General features: G+C 43.4%; 1 protein-coding gene across 4 annotated transcripts in view; it reads right to left on the bottom strand.

Annotated features, from left to right (window-relative positions):
• The window catches only part of LOC124723042, a 318,102-nt gene that overhangs the window by 113,209 nt on the left and 177,641 nt on the right, over positions 1-27,252 (bottom strand). The window contains exon 1 of one of the 4 annotated variants that reach the window (XM_047248220.1): positions 688-916. The exons of 2 other annotated variants lie outside the window; for them this stretch is intronic. In XM_047248220.1, coding sequence (XP_047104176.1) covers positions 688-840 — 153 coding nt within the window. In that variant the 5' untranslated portion in view covers positions 841-916. Of the gene's footprint in view, positions 1-687; positions 917-27,252 lie in introns of those variants that run through there. One more of the 4 variants, XM_047248219.1, reaches the window with a different exon arrangement.

Below are 27,252 nucleotides of genomic sequence, written 5' to 3'. Positions count from 1 at the left end.
GTCCTTCAACAATGGAGGTAGCTTACAAAAAATTCGTTCGACCTATACTTGAGTATTGCTCATCAGTGTGGGATCCGCACCAGATCGGGTTGACGGAGGAGATAGAGAAGGTCCAAAGAAGAGCGGCGCGTTTCGTCATAGGGTTATTTGGTAAGCGTGATAGCGTTACGGAGATGTTTAGCAAACTCAAGTGGCAGACTCTGCAAGAGAGGCGCTCTGCATCGCGGTGTAGCTTGCTGTCCAGGTTTCGAGAGGATGCGTTTCTGGATGAGGTATCGAATATATTGCTTCCCCCTACTTATACCTGCCGTGGAGATCACGAATGTAAAATTAGAGAGATTCGAGCGCACGCGGAGGCTTTGCGGCAGTCGTTCTTCCCGCGAACCATACGCGACTGGAACAGAAAAGGGAGGTAATGACAGTGGCACATAAAGTGCCCTCCGCCACACGCCGTTGGGTGGCTTGCGGAGTATAAACGTAGATGTAGATGTGCAGAGGCTTATGAGCAGTCAGAGTAGTTCCTATAACTATTCCCTATAGAGCATTTCCACTAGGAGCAGCATATCAGTATTGACATTTGAAACACTAACGTAGAAGCTTACTCTCGTGTCACATTCTTCCCACTACTGCACTTGTTCAAATACACGTATTGACTTAACTTTATAATTCGAAGGCTACGGTCCGTACCTTCCTCCAACGACGCTGTTGTAGCACTGCATTGTCACCGTTACTTGCATATGGCTGTTTGTCGGACACATGCTGGTGACAACCGAGCAGCTTTAGCAGCTCGTCCTTTTGCAGCTGCTGCTGTTGCTGATTCTGCATGCCTGCTGCGGACATCCTTGTCACGTAATGGCGTGATTTCGGGTGTTCAGCCGAGTTGTTGCTTCCATTTCACGCACGATATTTTGCTCAGGTGCTGCCATCTATGTTAGACTTTCTCGTTGCCCGGACTCCAACCACATTGTGAAGTACTTTTGGTGTCACGCCGCTATTTATAGCCGCTATTTATATATGAGTCCGACTCCCGGCGCCCTCTACGTCGTTTGGTACTCATCAGTTTTTCGGAGCGATCACTGAAAGTCCGTTAAAAACACGTTCTCTCACCGTCTTCCAGCTCTTGGTGAATGAGACAGTCGACGAGATGTTAATTAGCAGGGTGCCGGACTCCAAGCCTTGTTTAAATTGAAACATCAGTCTCGGTTTATTATGTTTTCCGATGCCCTTATTTCGACAGACTCTCTAATTACGCTATCCTAGAAACTTGCTGTTTGCACTACGATATTGATCTCATTTCGTTTCATGATTTTACTCGAGTCAGTGTCTGGTGAGGATGGGAAAAACCGACCGGTTATAACCTGTAGCGGCATTTTAGGTTTTTATATATTTGTTTCGTCTCGATTGCAACATTTTTTAAAATTTTTTTACTAATAACCGAATAAGAAACCGGTATATCAATTTGCCATAGTAGTGGTGCTAAAATTGTTGGTTTTTAAATGAGACGTTTTTTTTAAAAAAAATAGGAGTAATATTTATTTGTAAAATTTCTATTGCCTTGATATATTGGTTTATTGTAGAAAATGGGGGAAGCAACTCAGCAATTTGAATGAAAACGCGGACAGTTATAAACGAGCAACAAGTACAAGACATAAAAACCGTTATGTCATTGCTGAGACAATAATGTACCTGTTATTCTTTACTACACAGAACCAGTGAGCCTTTCATTTTTTGGGAGCAGAGTAGAAGATGTATCCCAGGCTTGTCATGTGTAGCCCATAATATTTATCGTTGGTAGGAAGTTCTGTGGCTTCTGAAGGATTGATATCGTTTTTGAATGATATTGTTTCTGACCAAAAAAAGTGGACTCACGGATCAATACACTATGGAATGGAATGGACAGTAAATACTGGCCAGTGGATTAATTCATTACCGATGTTTTAACATTGTCAAGAAAATGTTCCTGGTAAATGTTCTATTTTGCTTACGATATAAACTGCCCATTTGAATTTTTCGAAAGAGCATTTTTAGTTTTGTCTTCAAAAATCAGTTATGTTCAAATTCCCGTTAAAAAGTAAATAAATATATTTGGCTACAAAACGGGTTTTTCATTCGAAACAATTAATGAAAAAGAGCGCTACAAATTTTACACAAAAACTTATTATTCGTCTGACATTTCTAGAAAATAACAAAAGAGGAAGGAAATTAAAGCAACAGTAATAAATTAAAAATTTAACAAGCCATCCATTATTTATAATAAAAGTAGGAAGTAGCTGATCCGTTGCCTGTGTGTTCATAACATGTATTTATCTGCTTGTAGCTCTTGGAAACGGAAAATATAATAGGAAAAATAGAGCTCTCCAACCTCAGTTTTCATCCTTTAGCAGTCATTATTCGTAACCCCGAACTAGATCCGTCAGCGTAGCCGAGAGCGCTAATTCGCTGCGTCCTGGACTGGGATTGGCGCGTCGGCCCTGGATCGAATCCGCGCGGCGGTTTAACGACGGGGGCCGGTATGCTGGCCAGCCTGGATGTGGTTTTTAGGCGGTTTTCTACATCCTGCTAGGTGAATACCGGGCTGCTCCCCACGTTTCGTCTCAGTTACACGACTCGCAAACATTTGAAAACTTCGCATTCTTCCGTGGCTTGCACTAGACGCAGCCAGCTGTGGTACACTAATTCCGTCGCGGGGGTGGTCAGGTTTGGGGTGGTGGCAGGAAGGGCATCTGGCCACCCTCTGCAACTAACACTGCCAAATGAATAGTAATAAGGCTGACACCGCATTGAAGTGGGAATAAGGCCTCAAGTGAATTATGATGATGATGATTTGTAATGCCCAAATAGTTGTAGGATCCTCAATTACAACAAAATTTTTGAGCAAAGTTTTAAAAAAAAAACAATCAGTGGGATGATGCTGGTGGTTTTTTTTTATTCAACCTCAACATTGTGAAAAGCAGCGAACAGTGCGCAGACTAAGTTTTCTTTTATTTACCTACGTATTTTATTTGATATTTTGATTCTAAATGCCTTGAAACATATAAATGCAAAAGTCTGAAGAAGTCTTAGAATTTTTCAGTCTTTGCTCCATGTCTACGTTAGCTTATTATTGGAAGTCATGGCAATAAAAAGTCCAAAATCGGTTATTGCAGAAATCGGTTATTTTGAGCGGTTTTAACAATCATGTTAAACTGGATATGAAAAAAATAGATATAACCGAAAACCTGTTGTTTCAGCAATAACAGCCATCCTTAACCTACAGCGACAGCTGTTTGATTGGTTGTTTTAGTCGGGTGCGTCACTGATATTCCTTCCACCTTTCCACATTTTTTTAATAGTCTACCCCACGCAAGTAATGCAGTGCGCACCCAGTTTTCGGCGACTTAACGTGTTGATCCACTTCTGGACCACAATGCAGGAGCGATTCTGCACAGGGTGTTTTCGATAGGTTCTTGGTAAGTTTCCGGAGGTATGTGGTACCTGACGTCTACATACAGATCACGTAATACCCATAAATTACGGACCGGTGGTCTGTGGGCTCGGGACTGGCGCCAAACAGCATCCCAGATGTGTTTCATAGATTTCAGATCAGGCGAATTTGGTGCCGAAGATGCCAACGTGAGTTAACTATCATGCTCCTGAAACCACTGTAGCACGAGTCTGATGTCGTGACCCGCTCAGTTATCTTGCTGGAAGCTGCCATCGCCGTCTGGGAAGACGTCAGTCATGAAGGGATAAAGATGGTTCGCAATAATGTTAATATAATCTACAGTTGCCGTGTTACCTTCGATTACAACCACGGGTCCCTTGGAAATCCAGGTGCTTGTTCCTCATAGCATAATACCATTCCGGCCGGCCGCTGTGGCCGAGCGGTTCTAGGCGCTTCAGTCCGGAACCGCGCTGCTGCTACGGTCGCAGGTTTGAATCCTGCCTCGGGCATGGATGTGTGTGATGTCCTTAGGTTAGTTAGGTTTAAGTAGTTCTAAGTCTATGGGACAGATGACCTCAGATGCCCATAGGGCTTAGAGCCATTTGAACCTTTTTCTTTTTTTTTTAATACTATTCCCACCGGCCTGCGCTCTTGGTGCGGTGAATGTTTCGAGCAGCCATTTGCCTGGATGACGGCGTATCTGGACACAACCTTTGACTTTGTGTAAAAAGAAACGTGAGTCATCCGGCCACGCAATACGGTTCCATTTGACCACAGTCCAGTCTCTATGATTCCATGCGCTCTGCAATCGTTCGGTATCGTTCTGTCTTCATGGGATCGCATAGTAGTCGTCCGCTGCGGCGCCCCTTGTTCAGCAGTCTGCGCTGAACGAAGTCCTGCGGACACTTGGGTCTGCATCAGTATTGTACGCTGTCGTCATATTTGCCACAGATCACCGCCTGTCCTGGTTTACACTGAGCTGATCAAAGTGCGATACCTCCTAATATCGTAACGGACCTTCTTTAGCCAGCGTAGTGTAGCAACTCGACGGGCCATGAACTCAGAAAGTTGTTGGAAGTCCCCTTCAGAAATGTTAAGCCATGTCGCCTCCACAGCCGTCTATAACTGCGGTGCAGGATTTTATGCACGAAATTACCTCTAGAGTATCTTCAATGGGATTCATGTCAGGCTGTCTGGGTGTCCAAACCGTTCGCTCGAACTGTCCAGAACGGCCGGCCAGACTGACCAAGCGGTTCAAGGTGCTTCAGTCTGGAACCGCGCGACCGCAACGGTCGCAGGTTCGAATCTTGCCTCGGGCATGGATGTGTGTGATGTCCTTAGATTAGTTAGGTTTAAATAGTTCTAAGTTCTATGGGACTGATGACCTCAGCTGTTAAGTCCCATAGTGTTCAGAGCCATTTAAACCATTTTTGTCCAGAACGTTCTTCAAACCAATCGCGAACAACTGTGGTCTGTTGACATGGTGTATTGCCATCTACAAAAATTCGATCGTTGTTTGGGAACATGAATTCCACGAATGGCTTCAAATGGTCTCCAAGTAGACTAACATTCAGAGGACCCAGTCCACTCTGTGTAAATGAACAGTGCATTCTTGACAACTTCGATCCATGGTTTCGAGAGGTCTGCGCCACACTCGAACCCCAGCATCAGCACTTATTAACTGAAATCGGGATTCATCTGACTAAGTAGTGGTTTTCCAGTTGTCTAGGGTCCAGTCGATGAGGAAGGAGATGCGCTACAGGCGATGTCGTTTTGTTAGCTAGGGCACTTGCCACGGTCGTCTGCTGCCGTAGTCCAATAACACCAAATTTCGTCGCACTCTCCTAACGGATACGTTCGTCGTACGTTTCACATTGATTTCTGCGATTATTTCACGCAGTATTGCTTGTCTGTTAGCATTGACAACTCTACACAAACCTGGCTGCTCACGGTCGTTATGTGAAGGCCGACGACCACTGTATTGTCCGTGGTGAGCGGCAATGCTTGAAATGTGGTATTCTAGGCACACTCTTGGCACTGTGTGTCTCGGAATATTGAATACTCTAAGGATTTCCGAAATGGAATGCCCCATGCATCTAGCTTCAACTACCATTCCGCGTTCAAATTCTGTTAATTCCCTTCATGTGGTCATTAGCACGCCGGAAACCTTTTCACGTGACTCACCTGAATACAAATAACAGCTCCGCCAAGGCTCTGCCGTTTTATCCCTTGTGTACGAGTACTATCGCCATCTGTATATGTGAATGGTCGCTAACCCATGACGTTTGTCACTTGAATGTACAGAGCGTGCAAGTCTCCAACCTCCACGTGCTGTGATGAGGCGTGGACGGCCAACACCATGGCGCCTACTCGTGATTTTACACTACTTCAACAACGTTATATAGATGCTCACGGCAGTTTCACACCAACAGCCGACGAACTACGCTGTTTCAGAGATGCTGGTTCCCAGTCGCCGAGCCATAACGATCTGTCATTTGAAGAACATTCTGGAGAATTCGAGCGAATGGTTTGGCCACCCTGATCGTGGGACATAATCCAGAGGTCAGTTCGTGCACAAACCCTACACCGGAAACACTTTCGCAATCATGAGGGGCTATATAGGCATCGTGGCTCAGTACTTCTGCAAGGAACTTCCAACAACTTTTTGAGTCCATACCACGTCGATCTGCGGCACTACGTCAGATAAAAGGAAGTCCGACACGATGTTATGTAGTACCCCACGTCTTTTGTCACCTCAGTGTATATAGGGCCTACCAATGGCAGAATATGGGAGAAGCAGTGGACGAAGTTGACGGGTTAGCGTGATTGCCTTTGACTTTCCGAATTCTCTTGATGGAAAAACGTACGAGTGTAATTGGTGGAGTTCCGAAAATGATACGAGAGCAGTAAAAAAGAGAAAATATTTACCAACTATATTTTCGCAGGAACTGTGAAAACTAACATTCTGTTTTAGTTGTTAGCATCAAAATTATTTCTAAATTATAATTTTTATATTATATGTTATTATATCACATGTGATTAGGAAAGCCTGAATCGTAGTCAGTATTTGCTACAAATGAAACAAGCCTTCAAGAGATGCTACTACAGATATAAATGAAGAGCCTTTTCAGGAGAGTTAAAAGTTGAAGTGGATATCACGAATGGAATAAGGAAATTAGCATAAAAGAAATTATAGAAATGAAAATGAAGTCCTGTCGTCGACGAGATTATTAGAGATGGGGCACAAGATTGGACTGAACGAGGATAGACAGGGAAATCTTACGTGTCCTGTTCAAAGCACCCATCCTGACATCTGCCTTAGTCAATTTAGTGAAACCACTGAAGCCTAAATCTGGGTGGCTGAACGGAGACCTGGACTCCCACGTACGAGTCTAGTGCCGTAACTAACGCAAAACTTCGGTCGATAGAGAAACTATAAGGTACATGTACCACGGATAAGCTACATATTTGCAGACTGGCTGCATTCTTCTGGGCGACGAGACGCGATATTTAGCGTGGGACACGTGATCCGAATGGCACGTAACAGCGTGATAAAAATAAGATGTAGCAGGACCTATAAAATAACTTACTACTTGAAAAATGTTCTTTCATTAGAACAGTTATCAAGGACACAAAATTTTAATAAATACAAGCGCGTTTTCTGCAGTGACGCTGAAAAAATAAGATTCTGCTACCATAAAATGTACCGTTATCTGTAAAGATACTATTGAGTATAAAATATTTTAGGGTTTGTTTTGCTGATCACACACAAACAGTATTCGGAAAATATTTTAAAAAAATTAGTGACTGGAATAAATTTCTAGGAGATCGATAGACCTGGTAGGTCAAAAGTTTTGATTTCACCTTTTTAATGAAACCACTCTTTTCTCCATTTGACAATAAAAATAGTTACACAGTAGTAAGCATTACTCGCTTCATCGCCCGCTGAGCTAAATGCTCAGAAGGATGGGAAGGGAATCATCCGCGAGAACAGCTGCAGGTTTTTGCTTCTTTTTTTTAGGCTGTTGCGAATCGAGCGTTTAATTGTCTCTAACGGAAGGGACACATTACACAATTCAGTGTAAACTAGGTTGAGTGGAGTGGCTATTTTAAAACGGTGACAAAATCGGTGTAGGCCGAGCGCTGAGCCACTGGGTCAGGCGACGGATGTTTCTCTCAGTTCAAAGCACCGAGCCGGCCTTCGCACTCATTACGCCCAACTGCTGCTAGTCCGCGTGTTTCAGAATCGCCTCTTGTTGCTTCATTTGCACAATGTCTTTTTTTGGGTAATGTTTCCTCTCTCCATGTTGCTTTCGTGCTTGTGAAAGTACCACTAAGTAATAGTATAGGATTAGTTACCTTGGATACTATATATGAACATGATGTGTTTTTGGCAAAGGGCTTTCAGAGATGTTACTTTCGGAAATAGAGAAATTAACTACAACAGCAATCACTCTCTTTCGTTATAGTTACTGAACGTCGTTGGCAATCATCACAAAACAAATAACATGCAACAGAAAATTTTCCGTTTCAGATACATCGAAAACTTACTTTTGAAAAAATTTTTTTGCTCAACATAAGTACTTCAATCCATTTTTGCTCCTCTGTTTATTTCTCTTGTTGTCCATATTGTCTTTCTCTTCAACTGCCTTAAATACAAAATTTCATCAACTAGTTCTACGACTTCTTTTTAAATTTGTACCAGTTTCTTATACATCGTATTAGTCTTATTATAACTGATTTTCAGGTGCACTATCTAACTTTATGTGTTAAGTCTTCCATTCGTCATTGAAGGTTGCCTTAACTAAAAGCGACAGTTCAAATGTTATCAGCAAAATGAAGCTGCTTCATATATATTCAATTAACACGCCTCCTTTTCACACTTTAAGGTTATGAATACTTCCTCTGGATTGCTGAGAATAGCTTTGGTTATAAGGAATCACCTAGCATGATTTCCCTTTGAATTGTGTTTCTCACTATCCTGTTGGAGCTTAATGAAAGCTGTGGCACTGACGAACGTATTCGTCAGTAGACTAACATAATTTCTCAAGGACTGATAGTAGGGTACAACGGGGCTATTTCGATCACAGGTCCAATCCGCGTGAAATAAGAAATGTTGCAACACTGTGCTAGTTTCTCATAGTCAGGATAGTTTTGCTTTTGGTGTGTGCCAGTATCTCTGTGTCGTTGTATGTTGTTGCAGTATGGGTGTTTTCTGTTATATTACTGACAGAACATAAGAACAAACTCTAGAGGTAAGCGAATTGTGATGAATTATTGCCATAGTTAAACAATACAACCAAACTAATTAAGGTGTACCGTGCAGAATAATGTGAAATTTTAAACTCCTATTGTTGCTTGTATAAGAACACAGGTTATACAGGGTGTGTATCAACAAATATTGCTAGCTTTTTCCACAAAAGTCTGATTGCCGCGCCTTTCGAACTGTCTTCACATGGGGCTATTTCGCCCCGTACACGTGCGGGTATTTCTCCTCAGTCAAATTATTAGTTAAATTGATGTTTTACTGCGAAATTCTATAAAACACGTTTTCTTGGTTCTTTTCAGATGATCCGTACATACGAAAGGATAAAGGCTTCTGCTTCACTGTCTGACGAAGATATGAAACTAGCAATAACAAGTGTTATACGCAACTCCTCAGGATAAAGTGCCTGCAGTGTGCTACATGGTCACTCGAGGTGTATGTGGGTGCAAAGGGACGAAAAAGGTTTGCTTGTGGTAAATGCTTTTGATTTTGACACTGAAATACAGTGTGGCGTAATAGCGTCTTCCTTGGGTGGAATAGCCCCACCGTTTTTATGCATTGCGATTTTTGCCTTCGTCATATCTTTGTGTAATACTTTGTTCCTGTAAAGGAATTTAGACCTTTTCTACATACTGGAATGTATTCAGAATTACCATGCAATAATTGTAACACGTAGACGGATTTCTTAAAAAGTTTCATGTCATGGTTCCTTTGAAAGGATATGGCCGATTTCCTTCTCCAACCTTGACACAATCCGAGCTTGTGCTCCATCTCTAATGACCTCGATGCCGACGGGACGTTAAACCCAATCTTCCTTCCTTCCTTCAGTAGTATTGTTGAAACTAAATCTAAACTTTTCTCAAAGTTTGTAAATCCAAGGCAAAGTGTTTATGCCCACAACACTGCTAAATAGCCACTGAAATATGATTCTTGTTTTGTGGCCTGAGAATTTTCCTGTTGGAGGATTCCATAATCGGTGGAGATTGCATCAGAAACATGAAAGAGGCCAGCAACATTGGAGTTCAAATGGCTCTGAGCACTATGAGACTTAACTTCTGAGGTGATCAGTCCCCTAGAACTTAGAACTACTTAAACCTAACTAATGTAAGGACATCACACACATCCATACCCGAGGCAGGATTCGAACCTGCGACCATAGCGGTCGCGCGGTTCCAGACTGTAGCGCCTAGAACCGCTCGGTCACACCGGCCGGCAACATTGGGGTTCGGGAGTGCAAATGTTGTGGTAAATTTTATAACAACCATAGTTACCAGATGGATGTGCGCCATACCGTAGCCCTGCCACCGTCGACCTCTGTACGCGCAGCGATGTTAAAAAAAAAATGGTTCAAATGGCTCTGAGCGCTATGGGACTCAACTGCTGAGGCCATTAGTCCCCTAGAACTTAGAACTAGTTAAACCTAACTAACCTAAGGACATCACAAACATCCATGCCCGAGGCAGGATTCGAACCTGCGACCGTAGCGGTCTTGCGGTTCCAGACTGCAGCGCCTTTAACCGCACGGCCACTTCGGCCGCCAGCGATGTTAAGTTGGAAGTGAAGCACACACTTCGTACGCAGTATTCACAGTACAGAAACTTTTTTGTTCCAAGATGATCGTTTTCAACAGTCTTATGCTGCCATCATCTGATCCAACAGGAGAACATGAAACTAGTGTGGGAAGGGGAGAAGAGAATATAATTAATTTCACCTGTTATGTAAAATACAAAATTTCACCTAGCTCATGGAACTTGTTATAAAAGTGCCAGTTACGCTGCATGAAGTCAAAGCACAAAAGACGCACCATACCTATACAGGGTGTTACAAAAAGGTACGGCCAAACTTTCAGGAAACATTCCTCACTCACAAAGAAAGAAAATATGTTACGTGGACATGTGTCCGGAAACGCTTACTTTCCATGTTAGAGTTCATTTTATTACTTCTCTTCAAATCACATTAATCATGGAATGGAAACACACAGCAACAGAACGTACCAGCGTGACTTCAAACACTTTGTTACAGGAAATGTTCAAAATGTCCTCCGTTAGCGAGGATACATGCATCCACCCTCCGTCGCATGGAATCCCTGATGCGCTGATGCAGCCCTGGAGAATGGCGTATTGTATCACAGCCGTCCACGATACGAGCACGAAGAGTCTCTACATTTGGTACCGGGGTTGCGTAGACAACAGCTTTCAAATTCCCCCATAAATGACAGTCAAGAAGGTTGAGGTCAGGAGAGCGTGGAGGCCATGGAATTGGTCCACCTCTACCAATCCATCGGTCACCGAATCTGTTGTTGAGAAGCGTACGAACACTTCGACTGAAATGTGCAGGAGCTCCATCGTGCATGAACCACATGTTGTGTCGTACTTGTAAAGGCACATGTTCTAGCAGCACAGGTAGAGTATCCCGTATGAAAGCATGATAACGTGCTCCATTGAGCGTAGGTGGAAGGACATGGGGCCCAATCAAGACATCACCAACAATGCGTGCCCAAACGTTCGCAGAAAATCTGTGTTGATGACGTGATTGCACAATTCCGTGCGGATTCTCGTCAGCCCACACATGTTGATTGTGAAAATTTACAATTTGATCACGTTGGAATGAAGCCTCATCCGTAAAGAGAACATTTCCACTGAAATGAGGATTGACACATTGTTGGATGAACCATTCGCAGAAGTGTACCCGTGGAGGCCAATCAGCTGCTGATAGTGCCTGCACACGCTGTACATGGTACAGAAACAACTGGTTCTCCCGTAGCACTCTCCATACAGTGACGTGGTCAACGTTACCTTGTACAGCAGCAACTTCTCTGACGCTGACATTAGGGTTATCGTCAACTGCACGAAGAATTGCCTCGTCCATTGCAGGTGTCCTCGTCGTTCTAGGTCTTCCCCAGTAGCGAGTCACAGGCTGGAATGTTCCGTGCTCCCTAAGACGCCGATCAATTGCTTCGAACGTCTTCCTGTCGGGACACCTTCGTTCTGGAAATCTGTCTCGATACAAACGTACCGCGCCACGGCTATTGCCCCGTGCTAATCCATACATCAAATGGGCATCTGCCAACTCCGCATCTGTTAACTTTGCACTGACTGCAAAAGCCGGCCGGAGTGGCCGTGCGGTTCTAGGCGCTGCAGTCTGGAGCCGAGCGACCGTTACCGTCGCAGGTTTGAATCCCGCATCGGGCATGGATGTGTGTGATGTCCTTAGGTTAGTTAGGTTTAATTAATTCTAAGTTCTAGGGGACTGATGACCTCAGATGTTAAGTCCCATAGCGCTCAGAGCCATTTGAACCATTTTGACTGCAAAACCACGTTCGTGATGAACACTAACCTTCTGATGCTACTTACTGATGTGCTTGATGCTAGTACTGTAGCAATGAGTCGCATGTCAACACAACCACCGAAGTCAACATTACCTTCCTTCAATTGGGCCAACTGGCGGTGAATCGAGGAAGTACAGTACATACTGACGAAACTAAAATGAGCTCTAACATGGAAATTAAGCGTTTCCGGACACATGTCCACGTAACTGCTTTTCTTTATTTGTGTGTGAGGAATGTTTCCTGAAAGTTTGGCTGTACCTTTTTGTAACACCCTGTAAATATCTTGATTAAAAAAAGCACACAGTTCATAAAATACACAGCCAAGTCAACCATGTACTGCCTCTAAAAACAGCTGGTACATCACATGTGAACTGCATTCTCAGTCCACGAAAGACGTTTGGACCACCAATAAGCTGCTGCTTATAGAATTTACCAGCAAGGTCAATGTCTATTGCTTTCAAAGATTTATACACAGGAACACTGCGCCGCCAACGGCGACGATAACCATGTCGTAGAGGCGTAGTAGTGGTACGTTAACACAAGTGAACGTGGCTATCCAACACCCAGTGACACCCAAGAGCAAAGCATCCGCACGCGTCAACAGCCGCAGAGTGAATGACGCCCCGTGCTGCGGCACACTGCACTCCCGGCAGTCCGGACGTACCACTGTAATGCCTGTGCGACGTGGTTGTAGTCGCCGTTGGCGGCGCAGTGTTTCTGTGTACAAGTCTTTGAAAGCAATAGACATTGACCTTGCTGGCCAATTCAATAAGCAGCAGCTTACTGGTGGTCCAAATGTCTTTCGTGGACGGAGAATGCAGTTCACATGTGATGTTCAGCTGTTTTTAGAGGCAGTACATGGTTGACCTTGGCTGGTGTATGGGGGAACCATGGAGACTATGGTGGCCTTGTAGCTTTCCCTGATGCAAACATTTTGGCTTGGAAGACGTGGAGTATAGCGGAGAGTACAGGCTTACTAGCTAAGGTTCCAGACAAGCCCTTTACTTTGTCTACAAGAAGAGAGAAGAAGCCGAATGCAGACGAGTATCTGTTTATATGGGCCAAGGTAGGCAACAACAATTGTAAAATAAAGATTACTGGTGACTGTATGTTGTATTATAGACAATAAAAATTCCTTCAAATGGTTCAAATGGCTCTGAGCACTATGGGACTTAACTGCTGAGGTCAACAGTCCCCTAGAACTTAGAACTACTTAAACCTAACTAACCTAAGGACATCACACACATCCATGCCAGGTCTGGCCTGCTTAACATTCGCGCTCGCAACAGAGCAGTTTTCTCGTTACGTAATGTTGCTTTGTTAATTAAAGATATAGGTTATTATTAAGATTTTTGATTATTACTATATTTTACGCACTGTGCAATAAGCAAACAGTGTGTTTGACTTTAGATTTTATATGGAGCGTAAGTCCATGGTAATTTTAAATGTATGCTCAGATGGTCTTCCTAATTATTATATCGAACACTTTGGGAAATCTATATTTATTTCTCTTGCACAGCTGTTCATTGCTTGTAGTCACAGCATGGAATCATTTAGTGTGTACTGCTTACGCCGTCCAACGGATGCACTGGATCTGCCACCTCCATTGAAGATTTTGCCTGTAGCGTAGTGCTGTGCAACAAGCTTGGGAGAGTCATGTTCGACGTCGATATGCAGGGAAGGTACGAAGATATTATCAACTGTGTGCATTTTATCAACTGTGGAGGAGGAGGAGATCAGTGTTTAACGTCCCGATAATGACGAGGTTATTAGAGACGAGCACAAGCTCGGATAAGGGAAGCATGGAAAAGCAAAGTGGACGTGCCGTTTTGAAGGAACCATCCCGGCATTTACCTTAAGCTATTTAGAGAAATAACGGATAACCTAAATGAGTATGACCGGACGCGCGTTTGAACCGTCGTCCCCCCAAATACAAGTCCAGTGTGCTAACCACTGCGCAACCTCGCTCAGTATCTATCAACTGGGTGTTTTTTAAAAATCAAGATATGCATGTGTGTGGAATGTCTTTTGTGCTTTGACAAGATGTAATGTAACATGGCACTTTTATAACAAGTTCCATGAGGTACGTGAAATTTTGTATTTTATATAATAGGTGTAATTAATTGTATTCCTCCCTTTATTATCTTCATATTTTCCCTTTAGATCAGATGCTGGCAACATAAGAATGTTGAAACAGGTCATCTGGGAACAACAAAAGTGTCCATACTGTGATCACGGCTTACGGATTGCATGCTGCATTTCCAACAATACAGATCGCTCCACAGCACAAAATGTGTATCTTTCCAGATAGCGATGTAAATTATCAGTAGGAAAAACGAAAGAAGATTAATGCTTAACGTAGGGGTTCAACTTGGCTGGTGTAAAAGGGGCGATGCCGCATTAACTCACAAGAAAACTTGAAATGTGAGTGAAAAGTTAAACTGTAAGTAAGTGTGAAAAATCTATAAAATACTAAACGCCGTGACATGTATTCATAGATATCATTGTCATGTTGGTGGTGAGTCGCTAAGTTCTGTCATGGTTCTTTTAATGCGCTCTAAATTGATTTCGGTCCGTTTATTAGATTGTGGCGATAACTAACAGGAGTTCGAGGCGAGCTTTCGTAGCGAGCTCTTTTTCTTATTTACGCAGAATAGTGCAATCAGCCGACCAGTTTGCTAAAGCAGTGTTGTATAAGTGTTGGGCTTCCGTCCAGCTTCTCGGCAGCTGATTACTGTTTCACAGCTGCTCTCTATGATGCATCATGAATAACGGCGTGTGCGGAGAAGGTACTAATCCACCCGTCTCGCACTGTATGGACATCGACCAAGATAACGTTGCTGCATTTGTTACCCGTGCTCTTCACGCTGTGAAGAGTCATTGTGAGGATGTAGTCAGTACGGAAGTTCAGCAAATGTGGAAAATGGGAAACGAACCACTGATGTGGACAATTAGCTCGTTATTGGCAACTAGTAGTACAACTCCTAATGAAAGATATGCACTATTTACACTGAAACGCCAAAGAAAGTGCAACCCCTCTTCAAATTGCTGCAGATTTCAGTGCTGGGCCATCAACAAGTGTCAGCGTGCGAACCATTCAACGAAACATCATCGACATGGGCTTTCGGAGCCGAAGACCCACTCGTGTACCCTTGATGACTGCACGACACAAAGCTTTATGCCTCTCCTGGGCCCGTCAACACGCACATTGGACTGTTGATGACTGGAAACATGTTGTCTGGTCGGACTAGTCTCGTTTCAACTTGTATCGAGCGGATGGACGTGTATGGGTATGCAGACAACCTTATGAATCCATGGACCATGCATCTCAGCAGAGGACTGTTCAAGCTAGTGGAGGCTCTGTAATGGTGTGGGGCGTGTGCAGTTGGAGTGATATGGGACCCCTGAAACGTCTAGATACATCTCTGACAAGTGCAATGTACGTAAGCATCGTGTCTGATCCCCTGTATCCATTCACGTCCATTGTGCATTCTGACGAACTTGGGCAATTCCGGCGGGACATTCCGACACACCACACGTTCGTATTTGCTACGAGTGGCTCCAGAAACACTCTTATGAGTTTAAACACTTCCGCTGGCCACCAAACTCCCCAGACGTGAAAATTATTGAGCGTATCTGGGATGTCTTGCAAAGTGCTGTGCAGAAGAGATCTCCACCCCCTCGTACATTTACGAATTTATGGACAGCCCTGCAGGATTCATGGTGTCAGTTCTCTCCAGCTCTGTTTCAGACATTAGTCGAGTCCGTGCCACGTCGTCTGCAGCACTTCTTCGTGCTGGCCGTGACTCTACACGATATTAGGCAGGTGTACCAGTTTCTTTGGCTCTTCAGTGTAAAAACAAGAAGCTTACACCAAATGACTGTGAGCCTTTCTACGTTTATATTGAAAGTAAAATACAGCGTGCTAGCAAGATGCATTCAATGTCTGTTGGGAAACTGACAGACTTGAATCATCCCGAAACGAAAGGCAAAATTATTAATATTGCCTCTCTCGGTAGAAACAGGATGAATGTGGCGTAATCACACAACGCCAAGAGTTCAGTACAATGAGATTTGTTTGCAAAGCACAATATAGAGGCATGCATACCTACTTACTCGTAGCATAAGAAAGCTGTAATTGCCGGCCGGAGTGGCAGAGCGGTTCTAGCCGCTTCAGTCTGGAACCGCGCGGCCGCTACGGTCGCAGGTTCGAATCCTGCCTCGGGCATGGATGTGTGTGATGTCCTTAGATTGGTTAGGTTTAAGTAGTTCTAAGTTCTAGCGTACTGATGACCTCAGATGTTAAGTCCCATAGTGTCAGAGCCATTTGAACCATTTTGAACCAAAGGTGTTATTGGAGACGTAACTTTAAAATCTGACGAGCAGGAAATATTTTCCGATATCGAATCAGTTATTAAAGTGATTAGCGTGAAGGTATTGTCCAGTAAAATAGTTAGTGAAAAGAAACAAACCACTGTTAAACGTCGGACATGTTGTCTAACTTTCGATTCGCAGATGTTTCCCAAGTATGGGACTAGATGTGAAGTGCTGCCATATATCCCTCCTCTCCTTCAATGTTACAAATGGCAGGATTCGGATATTTCAACAGCCAGTAGACCGTAGTCACGAGCGTGGAGGCCGTCCGTCAACAAACTGCACAGATAACTTAAATGCTTGCGTTGTGGAAGAAGCCATTTGCTAAGAACAAGAACTGTCCTGTTTCGCTCAGTGAGCGTTAAGACAACGAGTCTGTTACACTCAGTCACATGTCGCTCAAAGACGCCGAAGTTAGAGTAAATGGAAATACCTCTGTTTGCAATAATCGTGGATATGCATTCAATTCTCAAGCTCAGGACGTTATTTTCGATATGCGGGATTACAGTTCATTTCCTTGTCTTCATCAATCAGTTCATCAGCAAGGTGATTTACGTCGCCCCAGCGACACCTGAAAGTCTTCCCCTCACACAGCTCCAGAACGAGTTTACCTGTCGTCTCAACTTCCGAAACGACTAACATGAGTAATACAGCATGAAACTCCGACTACAGACACAACAGTCCTCAACATTCTATTCCGATACCAGTAAATCGACAGTTTAGAGGCCGTTATCGTTTCCTGTCTTAGGAAGCTCAAGCGCTGTCCCTCGACGCGAAAGGATGTGTCGGAAGCCCTATGAGGATGAACGCCTATCGTCTTTCAGGTAAAACCCCCGTCATTGGGACAAATGGCGGCATCAATAGCTGCAACCTACGGTAAATTTATGTGAGTTGACTGATTCCGATCGTGACTCACTGATACTGTAGTCATGCGATACCATGTTTTTCGTTTGGCAAAGTGCACAGTTATACGTTTCTGAAGATTTAAAGCAAGTTGCCAGTCTTTGCACTGCTTTGAAATCTTTCAAGATCTGACTGAATATCTGTGCAGCTTTCCTCAGAAATTACTTCATTATAGATACCTCCATTATCTGCTTAAAGTCTGATTTTACTGTTTATATTATTTGTAAGGTTATTAATATACAACATGAAGGGTCCCAAAACACTTTCCTGGGGCAAGCCTGAAGTTCTTCAACTTCTTCCAAGATTACCTGCGTGCTCCCCAGCATGAAACTCTCAGTCGATTCACAAATCTGGGTTGATATTCTGTACAATGGTACTTTCGGGTATAAACGTACATGCGGTACTGAGTCAAATGAATTCGGAAATCGAGGAACACTGCATCTGACTGCCGTGGTGCACGGCTTTCAGGGTGACATGAGATAAAAGTGCGAATTTTATTTCTCATGGTTGATGTTTTAGGAATATACGCCGGTTGGCACGGAAGACATCATTATGTTCAAGATACGTCACCACTTTTGAGCTCAGAATATCTTGTAAGATGTTAGGAAATAAAGGAGGCAATAGAAGCGCAAATATCTTTAACATCTTTGTTCATATCTACTACATCTACATCTACAGACATACACCGCAAGCCACCGCATGGTGCGAGGCGCAGGGTACTCTGTACCACTACTAGTCGTTTTCTTTCACGTTCCATTCGCAGATGGAGCGAGAGAAAAACGACTGTCTATATGCCTCCATGTGAGCCCTAATTTCTCGTGTCTTACCTTCGTGGTCTCTACGCGAAATGCATGTTGGCGACAGTAGGATCGTTCTGCAGTCAGCCTCAAATGCCGGTTCTCTAAACTTTCTCAGTAGTGTTCTTAGAAATGAATGTCTTCTTCCCTCCAGAGATTCGCACTTGAGTTCCCGAAGCATATCCATAACATCTGCATGCTGCTCGAACCTACTGGTAACAAATCTAGCAGCTCGCCTCTGAACTGCATCGATGTCTTGACCTGGTGGGGATCACACACACTCGAACAGTACTCAGAATAGGTCGCACTAGCGTCCTATATTCAGTCTCCTCTACAGATGAACCACACTTTCCTAAAATTCTCCCAATAAACCGAGGTCGTCCATTCTCCTTCCCTATGATAATCCTCACACGCTCGTTCCATTTCATATCGCTTCGCAACGTGAGCCCAGATATGTAAACGATTTGACTGTGTCAAACAGAACACTACTAATACTGCATCCGAACATTACGGGTTTGTTTTTCTTATTCATCCGCGTTAACATAAAATTTTCTACATTTAGAGCCAGTTCCATCCATCACACCAACTAGAAATTTTATTGAGGTCATCTTGTATCATCCTTCAGTAGTCACTTCGACACCTTTCTGTACACTACAGCATCATCAGCGAACATCCCCAGATTGCTGCCCACCCTGTCTGCCAGATCATTTGTGTACGCTACTGGCCTTAAAAATTGCTACACCACGAAGATGACGTGCTACAGACGCGAAATTTAACCTACAGGAAGAAGATGCTGTGATATGCACATGATTAGCTTTTCAGAGCATTCACACAAGGTTGGCGTTGGTGGCGACACCTACAACGTGCTGACATGAGGAAAGTTTCCAACCGATTTCTCATACACAAACAGCAGTTGACCGGCGTTGCCCGGTGAAATGTTGTTGTGATGCCTCGTGTAAGGAGGAGAAATGCGTACCATCACGTTTCCGACTTTGACAAAGGTCGGATTGTAGCCTATCGCGATTGCGGTTTATCGTATCGCGACATTGCTGCTCGCGTTGGTCGAGATCCAATGACTGTTAGCACAATATGGAATCGGTGGGTTCCGGAGGGTAATACGGAACGCCGTACTGGATCTCAACGGCCTCGTATCACTAGCAGTCGAGATGACAGGCATCTTATCTGCATGGCTGTAACGGATCGTGCAGCCACATCTCGATCCCTGAGTCAACAGATGGGGACGTCTGCAAGACAACAACCATCTGCACGAACAGTTCGACGACGTTTGCAGCAGCATTGACTATCAGCTCGGAGACCGTGGCTGCGGTTACCCTTGACGCTGCATCACAGACATGAGTGCCTGCGATGGTGTACTCAATGACGAACTTGGGTGCACGAATGGCAAAATGTCATTATTCGGTTGAATCCAGATTCTGTTTACAGCATCATGATGGTCGCATCCGTGTCTGGCGACATCGCAGTGAATGCACATTGGAAGCGTGTATTCGTCATCACCATACCAGTACACGCCATCCAAGCGCTGTTTGACCCAATGACAGGCGTATCAAGGCCGTTATTACGGCCAGAGGTGGTTGTTCGGGGTACTGATTTCTCAGGATCTATGCACCCAAATTTCGTCAAAATGTAATCACATGTCAGTTCTAGTATAATATATTTGTCCAATGAATACCCGTTTACCATCTGCATTTCTTCTTAGTGTAGCAATTTTAATGGCAAGTAGTGTAGCAACAGTCGTATCATACTTGCATGGTACACCCCTGATGTTACCCTGTTTCCGATGCACACTACCACTGGAGAGCATTTTAAACATTGGGAATGTACGTTTACTTTGATATTTCCTCATGATAATCTCCTCTGTTTCCACCGCTGCTTATGTTGACGAGAAGCTGATTTAAACTGCAAATATCGATTCTGTCTGGTGCACAAGAGTAAGTAGAACTGTTTCCAGTAGAACGTAGCTCACCAGTATCGAATGATCCTGACGCATGAATACCCCCCAATGTATCTAAAAGTAGCTGTAACTGAACCGAGTTGATATGGGCATAAAAAAAGCACTCCGTCGTCAGGCCACGAGTGGCCTACCGGGACCATCCGACCGCCGTGTCATCCTCAGAGGAGGATGCGGATAGGAGGGGCGTGGGGTCAGCACACCGCTCTCCCGGTCGCTATGATGGTATTCGGACCGAAGCCGCTACTGTTCGGTCGAGTAGCTCCTCAATTGGCAGCACGAGGCTGAGTGCATCCCGAAAAATGGCAACAGCGCATGGCGGCCAGGATGGTCTCCCATCCAAGTGCCGACCATGCCCGACAGCGCTTAACTTCGGTGATCTCACGGGAACCGGTTTATCCACTGCGGCAAGGTCGTTGCCTTGATATTGGCATAGAAGGGCAAAAAACTTACAAAAATGGGAACCATTACAAATATTTCGAAATAAAAATAAGACTGAACGTGGTATACATCATGAGTAAAAAAAAGCTGTCGCTTGGTACTGGAAAAAACTAGAAAAGAAATTCCTACAGTTTTACGAGGGGTGTCCAGAATGGAATACAACACTTTTTTTTCTCAAAGAAGGTTAGTTTTATTCAGGCTTCCAGTACACCGAATGATTCCTCGCTCTTCTGGCTGTTGTTGTTGTTGTGGTCTTCAGTACTGAGATTGGTTTGATGCAGCTCTCCTTGCTACTCTATCCTGTGCAAGCTTCTTCATCTCCCAGTACCTACTGCAACCTACATCCTTCTGAATCTGCTTAGTGTATTCATCTCTTGGTCTCCCTCTACGATTTTTACCCTCCACGCTGCCCTCCAATACTAAATTGGTGATCCCTTGATGCCTCAGAACATGTCCTACCAACCGAGCCCTTCTTCTAACCAAGTTGTGCCACAAACTTCTCTTCTCCCCAATCCTATTCAATACCTCCTCATTAGTTATGTGATCTACCAATCTAATCTTCAGCATTCTTCTGTAGCACAACATTTCGAAAGCTTCTATTCTCTTCTTGTCTAAACTATTTATGGTCCATGTTTCACTTCCATACATGGCTACGCTCCATACAAATACTTTCAGATACGACTTCCTGACACTTAAATCTACACTCGATGTTAACAAATTTCTCTTCTTCAGAAACGCTTTCCTTGCCATTGCCAGTCTACATTTTATATCCTCTCTACTTCGACCATCATCAGTTATTTTGCTCCCCAAATAGCAAAACTCCTTTACTACTTTAAGTGTCTCATTTCCTAATGTAATTCCCTCAGCATCACCCGACTTAATTCGACTACATTCCATTATCCTCGTTTTGCTTTTGTTGATGTTCATCTTATACCCTCCTTTCATGACCCTGTCCATTCCGTTCAACTGCTCTTCCAAGTCCTTTGCTGTCTCTGACAGAATTACAATGTCATCGGCGAACCTCAAAGTTTTTATTTCTTCTCCATGGATTTTAATACCAGTTTTTCCATTCGTCTGTAAAGAATTCGCGTTAGTATTTTGCATCCGTGACTTATTAAACTGATTGTTCGGTAATTTTCACATCTGTCAGCACCTGCTTGCTTTGGGATTGGAATTATTATATTCTTCTTGAAGTCTGAGGGTATTTCGCCTGTCTCATACATTTTGCTTACCAGATGGTAGAGTTTTGTCAGGACTGGCTCTCCCAAGGCCGTCAGTAGTTCTAATGGAATGTTGTCTACTCCCGGGGCCTTGTTTCGACTGAGGTATTTCAGTGCTCTGTGAAACTCTTCACGCAGTATCGTATCTCCCATTTCATCTTCATCTACATTCTCTTCCATTTCTATAATATTGTCCTCAAGTACATCGCCCTTGTATAGATCCTCTATACACTCCTTCCACCATTCTGCTTTACCTTCTTTGGTTAGGACTGGGTTTCCATCTGAGCTCTTGATATTCATACAAGTGGTTCTCTTTTCTCCAAAGGTCTCTCTAATTTTCCTGTAGGCAGTATCTATCTTACCCCTAGTGAGATAAGCCTCTACATCCTTACATTTGTCCTCTAGGCATGCCTGCTTAGCCATTTTGCACTTCCTGTCTATCAAATTTTTGAGACGTTTGTATTCCTTTTTGCCTGCTTCATTTACTGCATTTTTATATTTTCTCCTTTCATCTATTAAATTCAGTATTTCTTCTGTCACCCAAGGATCTCTACTAGCCCTCGTCTTTTTACCTACTTGATCCTCTGCTGCCTTCACCACTTCATCCCTCAAAGCTATCCATTCTTCTTCTACCGTATTTCTTTCCCCCATTCTTGTCAATTGTTCCTTTATGCTCTTCCTGGAACTCTCTACAACCTCTGGTTCTTTCAGTTTATCCAGGTCCTATCTCCTCAAATTCCCACCTTTTTGCAGTTTCTTCAGTTTTAATCTACAGTTCATAACCAATAGATTGTGGTCAGAGTCCACATCTGCCCCTGGAAATGTCTTACAATTTAAAACCTGGTTCCTAAATCTCTGTCTTACCATTATATAATCTATCTGAAACCTGTCAGTATCTCCAGGCTTCTTCCATGTATACAACCTTCTTTTATTATTCTTGAACCAAGTGTTTGCTATGATTAAGTTGCGCTGTGCGCAAAATTCTATCAGGCGGCTTCCTCTTTCATTTCTTAGCCCCAATCCATATTCACCTACTAAGTTTCCTTCTCTCCCTTTTCCTACTACTGAACTCCAGTCACCCATGACTATTAAATTTTCGTCTCCCTTCACTATCTGAATAATTTATTTTATTTCATCATACATTTCTTCAATTTCTTCGTCATCTGCAGAGCTAGTTGGCATATAAACTTGTACTACTGTAGTAGGCGTGAGTTTCGTGTCTATCTTGGCCACAATAATGCGTTCACTATGCTGTTTGTAGTAGCTCACCCGCACTCCTATTTTTTTATTCATTATTAAACCGACTCCTGCATTACCTCTATTTGAATTTGTATTTATAACCCTGTATTCGCCTGACCAAAAGTCTTGTTCCTTTTTCCACCGAACTTCACTAATTCCTACTACATCTAGCTTTAACCTATCCATTTCCCTTTTTAATTTTTCTAACCTCCCAGCTCAAATTCACTTACATTACTGTGAACGCTTCTTTTATGCACTTAACAATAGTGTTCTGCAGCTGCGTAGTGTACTAACTAAGAACGTTTCTTTCATGTGATACAGCTCTATTTTGAAATAGGCCTACGTATTCTAATATGCTTACTGAATTACTATTGTTCTCCGAAGAGCATTTGTCGTTTCATGGCAAGCCAGATGTTTTCCCCTTATATGCAATTTAGAAATACTGATGCACTTTTAGTACCATGCCAGAGCTATGAACATAAAAAACTAAAATTATAACTATAGTAAAACCTGTTTTTACATTAGCAGACTGTACATTTTGCCGCCAGTTTCGTTTGGGCCTGCCCTAAGCGTTTTCTCTCTGAACTACTTGTTTTCCTGCTATTAAAAATTGACATTCGGAAGTAACTGAAGGATATCTATCTTTAATTTTGTATTTTTCGCCATATAGATACTGTATCGTAGATTATTTTTCAAGAAAGATATCATTTTTTTACGTTTGTGTTTAACGTCCCTTTATGACACAACTGATTCTTTTAATATGTAAAGAACGAACAATGGGCGTGTCTTCATGAAAAACGCTTAAATGTTGCTCAAGAATGCATATGTAAAAGTTAAAAATAAACTGCTGGTTCATCTGATTATTCCCATTGTTACCTCACTTGCTGTTGTTAATTTCTACCACGTGTGGGTGTAGAAATAAAAAGAAAGATACTTCGTAGGCAATAGCTGTAAGACGGATATATAACAATTTTGCACATCTTCAACGAACGAGATTTCTTAAAGAAAACCACACAATTTTTAAATTTATCATCTTTTTTAATTTTAGTTCGATTCTCCTTTAAAGTTTTTCGTTGCTATAGTTCATCCTGTAATTCTGTTTACATATGTTTTATATCATTTTTACGTCATTTTATCGACATTTTCCGCTTATTTTAGTGGTAATTTTACAGGTATTTTAAATCATACATAACTGAGCCCTAAAGTTACAGGTATTTTTTATATTCGTAAACTGAATGAGTTCTCACTAGGGGCAACTGCCCCCACTGCCCCCCCCCTCCCCTCCCTGCGGGCGCACCTGGATCCTTCGTTGCTCTTTTGGTCTTGTGTTAGGTGGCGCGGAACCCAGCGGGCGCAGAGCTTTGGGTACTCCAACTGGTGGACGAGTGTGTCAGCACTACCGACAGAGACGTCCAGTTGTGCAGCGACTGTTTTGACTGTGATCCGTTGATCACCTCGAATGAGAGTCTCCGCATGTTCCAACATTACAGAAGTCACAGCTGTGTGCGGCCGCCCGACACGCGGCAGATCGGACAGGTTTGCGAGACTTGCGATAATGACATACGCCTCGCCCAGCGACTCACCGTGCTTTTGTTCGCTGCCAGGTCTCTGTAGGCATTCTTCGAGCACCTGCGAATATCTGCAATGCCCTGGTTTTCCGCCAAAAAGAAACTCAGGGACAGCTCTCTGCTTGGAACGCATCTTCATTGCAGACGCCATTCTGATGGCTAAGTATGACATCGCCACCTATAGGAACTTCATGAAACTGTAGGCGCTAAAGCGGGAATATTCCACGATGTCCCACAATTAATTCCGCATTTTTAACTGAAACTGTCCACGAAAAAAAGTGTTGCTTCGGGTATTGAACGCTCCTTGTATGTCCGGAAACGTATAACTCTTGAGATATAGTCCGTTTTACTTGTGACGAGTAATCTGTAGTTTTCGGTGGTGTAAGCTGTCTTCCTGCTGCGGTTCGTTGCGAATGTCTGAACAGTTGTAGTCTGCAGAACACGAAACAAAAATGACTATTCCAGAACGAAATTTTCACTCTGCAGCGGAGTGTGCGCTGATATGAAACTTCCTGGCAGACTGAAACTGTGTGCCAGACAGAGACTCGAACTCGAAACCTTTGCTGTGTGGCCGAGCGGTTCTAGGCGCTTCAGTCTGGAACCGCGCGACCGCTAAGGTCGCCGGTTCGAATCCTGCCTCGGGCATGGATGTGTGTTATGTCCTTAGGTTAGTTAGGTTTAAGTAGTTCTAAGTTCTAGGGGACTGATGACCTCAAATGTTAAGTCCCATAGTGCTCAGAGCCATTTTCGAGACCTTTGCCTTTCCCAGTCAAGTGCAAGGGCGGTGCGGCACAGAATTTTAATCTGCCAGGAAGTTCCACAAAGATTATGACTTACGCACGACGGTGAATCACCGCAACGTTTCGTGGCCGAACGATTGGTCGAGGAGGTCCAATAGCGTGGCCTCCCCGTTCATCGTTCCTAAATCAGTTATGGTGGTGGTGGTGGTGGTTAGTGTTTAACGTCCCGTCGACAACGAGGTCATTAGAGACGGAGGGCAAGCTCGGGTTAGGGAAGGATTGGGAAGGAAATCGGCCGTGCCCTTTCAAAGAAACCATCCCGGCATTTGCCTGAAACGATTTAGGGAAATCACGGAAAACTTAAATCAGGATGGCTGGAGACGGGATTGAACCGTCGTCCTCCCGAATGCGAGTCCAGTGTGCTAACCACTGCGCCACCTCGCTCGGTAATTCAGTTAATTTTGGGCTAAGGAGATATTTAAAGGTACTGGTTCACGCCCAACTCATCAACAATGTGCAAACGTCACACGAGCGTGTGACCAATGCATATGACTCAGTCCGAATGGAGCCACGTTTATCTGAAAGAGTGCGTGATTCATGGCGAAGAAGGAGGAAGGATGTGTCATGGCGCGTGTTAATCGCACGCACCTCTGCCTGTAGTGTATACTTCCGCGTTAGAGGGAGATGGGAATGAGAGAACAGATTGGTTCATATCACAACAGGTATTGGTTTCTGGACATATCATTGTAGGGACTTTTCCTCTATTTTTTGTCAATAATATCTCCTATAGCAATATGTGACACTTCGTGTATAAAAAGACTGAATTTGATACATAGATTACGATTCTTTGCCAAGTGTACAATGTCAAGACATCACTGTCCAATCGGACTTCGAAGAATTAATTCACTGAAGCCATTCTCCACAACGCCTATTATGTCACTGAGAATAAGACATGATTCTTACTTCCAATAAATGTTAGTAGTGCTGGGGATAATTATTAAAAGGCAAATCAAATGCGGAAAAGGGCACAGCCGACTTCCTTCCCCATCTTACCCTAACCCGATGGGATCGATAACATCGCCGCAAATTAACCAATCAACAAACCAACCAAATGCGCAAAACTTGAACACACGAAAAGAGCTGATAAAGTCAATGTAAGTGAAAGGACTTCTATGAAAATAGACTGAAAATTTCAAATAATTTTTTGTTTTTTGTTGAAAGCGTCTGTAATGTTACATCAGAACCAACTTTTAGAACGCGAACACAGGACTTACCATCTTAAGAAATCGATTAAGTGTATTTGGAGTGCTTGCAATTGACCCTTGTTTTGCAAAAATAGCGGAGAATTCAGTACAACTGTATCAAAAAGCGTTTCCGGACCTATGTCCGTGTGTGAGAACTGGGTTCAGAAATTTTGGTCGTACCTTTTTATTACGTTCTGTATATTATTGCTCACTGTTGTGAAGTTATTCCTTGCTTTAATGAATTTAGCTGTCCAATGTATCTATTCTGAACGCACAATAATTGTTTATTTCTGATTTCTATTAAAAGTTAGCTTTGTACCGAGCAGTGGTTATTATTCGAAATAAAATAGTGAAGAATAGCTATTTACATTGCTAATTCCAAAGAAAATGTATTTCGTTTTGCTGAAGTACTGGAATGCAGTACTTTTTTTAAAATAGTTTCTCATACTTACTAACAGGCAATTCATGGTGACTTACGCGGCCGGTATAAAGTTTCGTCGACAATGGGGCCATTAAGGACTGAGCACAATTTCTGAGCTGTAGGAGAAGAGCAGAAAATGAGCCGTGTCCATCTCAGAGTATCCATCGCGGTTTAAGCGATTTAGGGGAATCACGCCGAACATAAATCCGAATGGTTGGACGGAAATTTGTAACCCAGATCCTCCCGAATGAAGACCAAGTGTGTTACCAGTGCACCACCCAGCTCGGTATGGAACAGGAAGCGTGACGCATCTGATCA

This window comes from Schistocerca piceifrons, chromosome X (assembly GCF_021461385.2).
Source record: "Schistocerca piceifrons isolate TAMUIC-IGC-003096 chromosome X, iqSchPice1.1, whole genome shotgun sequence".
Taxonomy (NCBI): domain Eukaryota; kingdom Metazoa; phylum Arthropoda; class Insecta; order Orthoptera; family Acrididae; genus Schistocerca; species Schistocerca piceifrons.
This window is presented reverse-complemented; position numbering and strand designations above follow the sequence as displayed.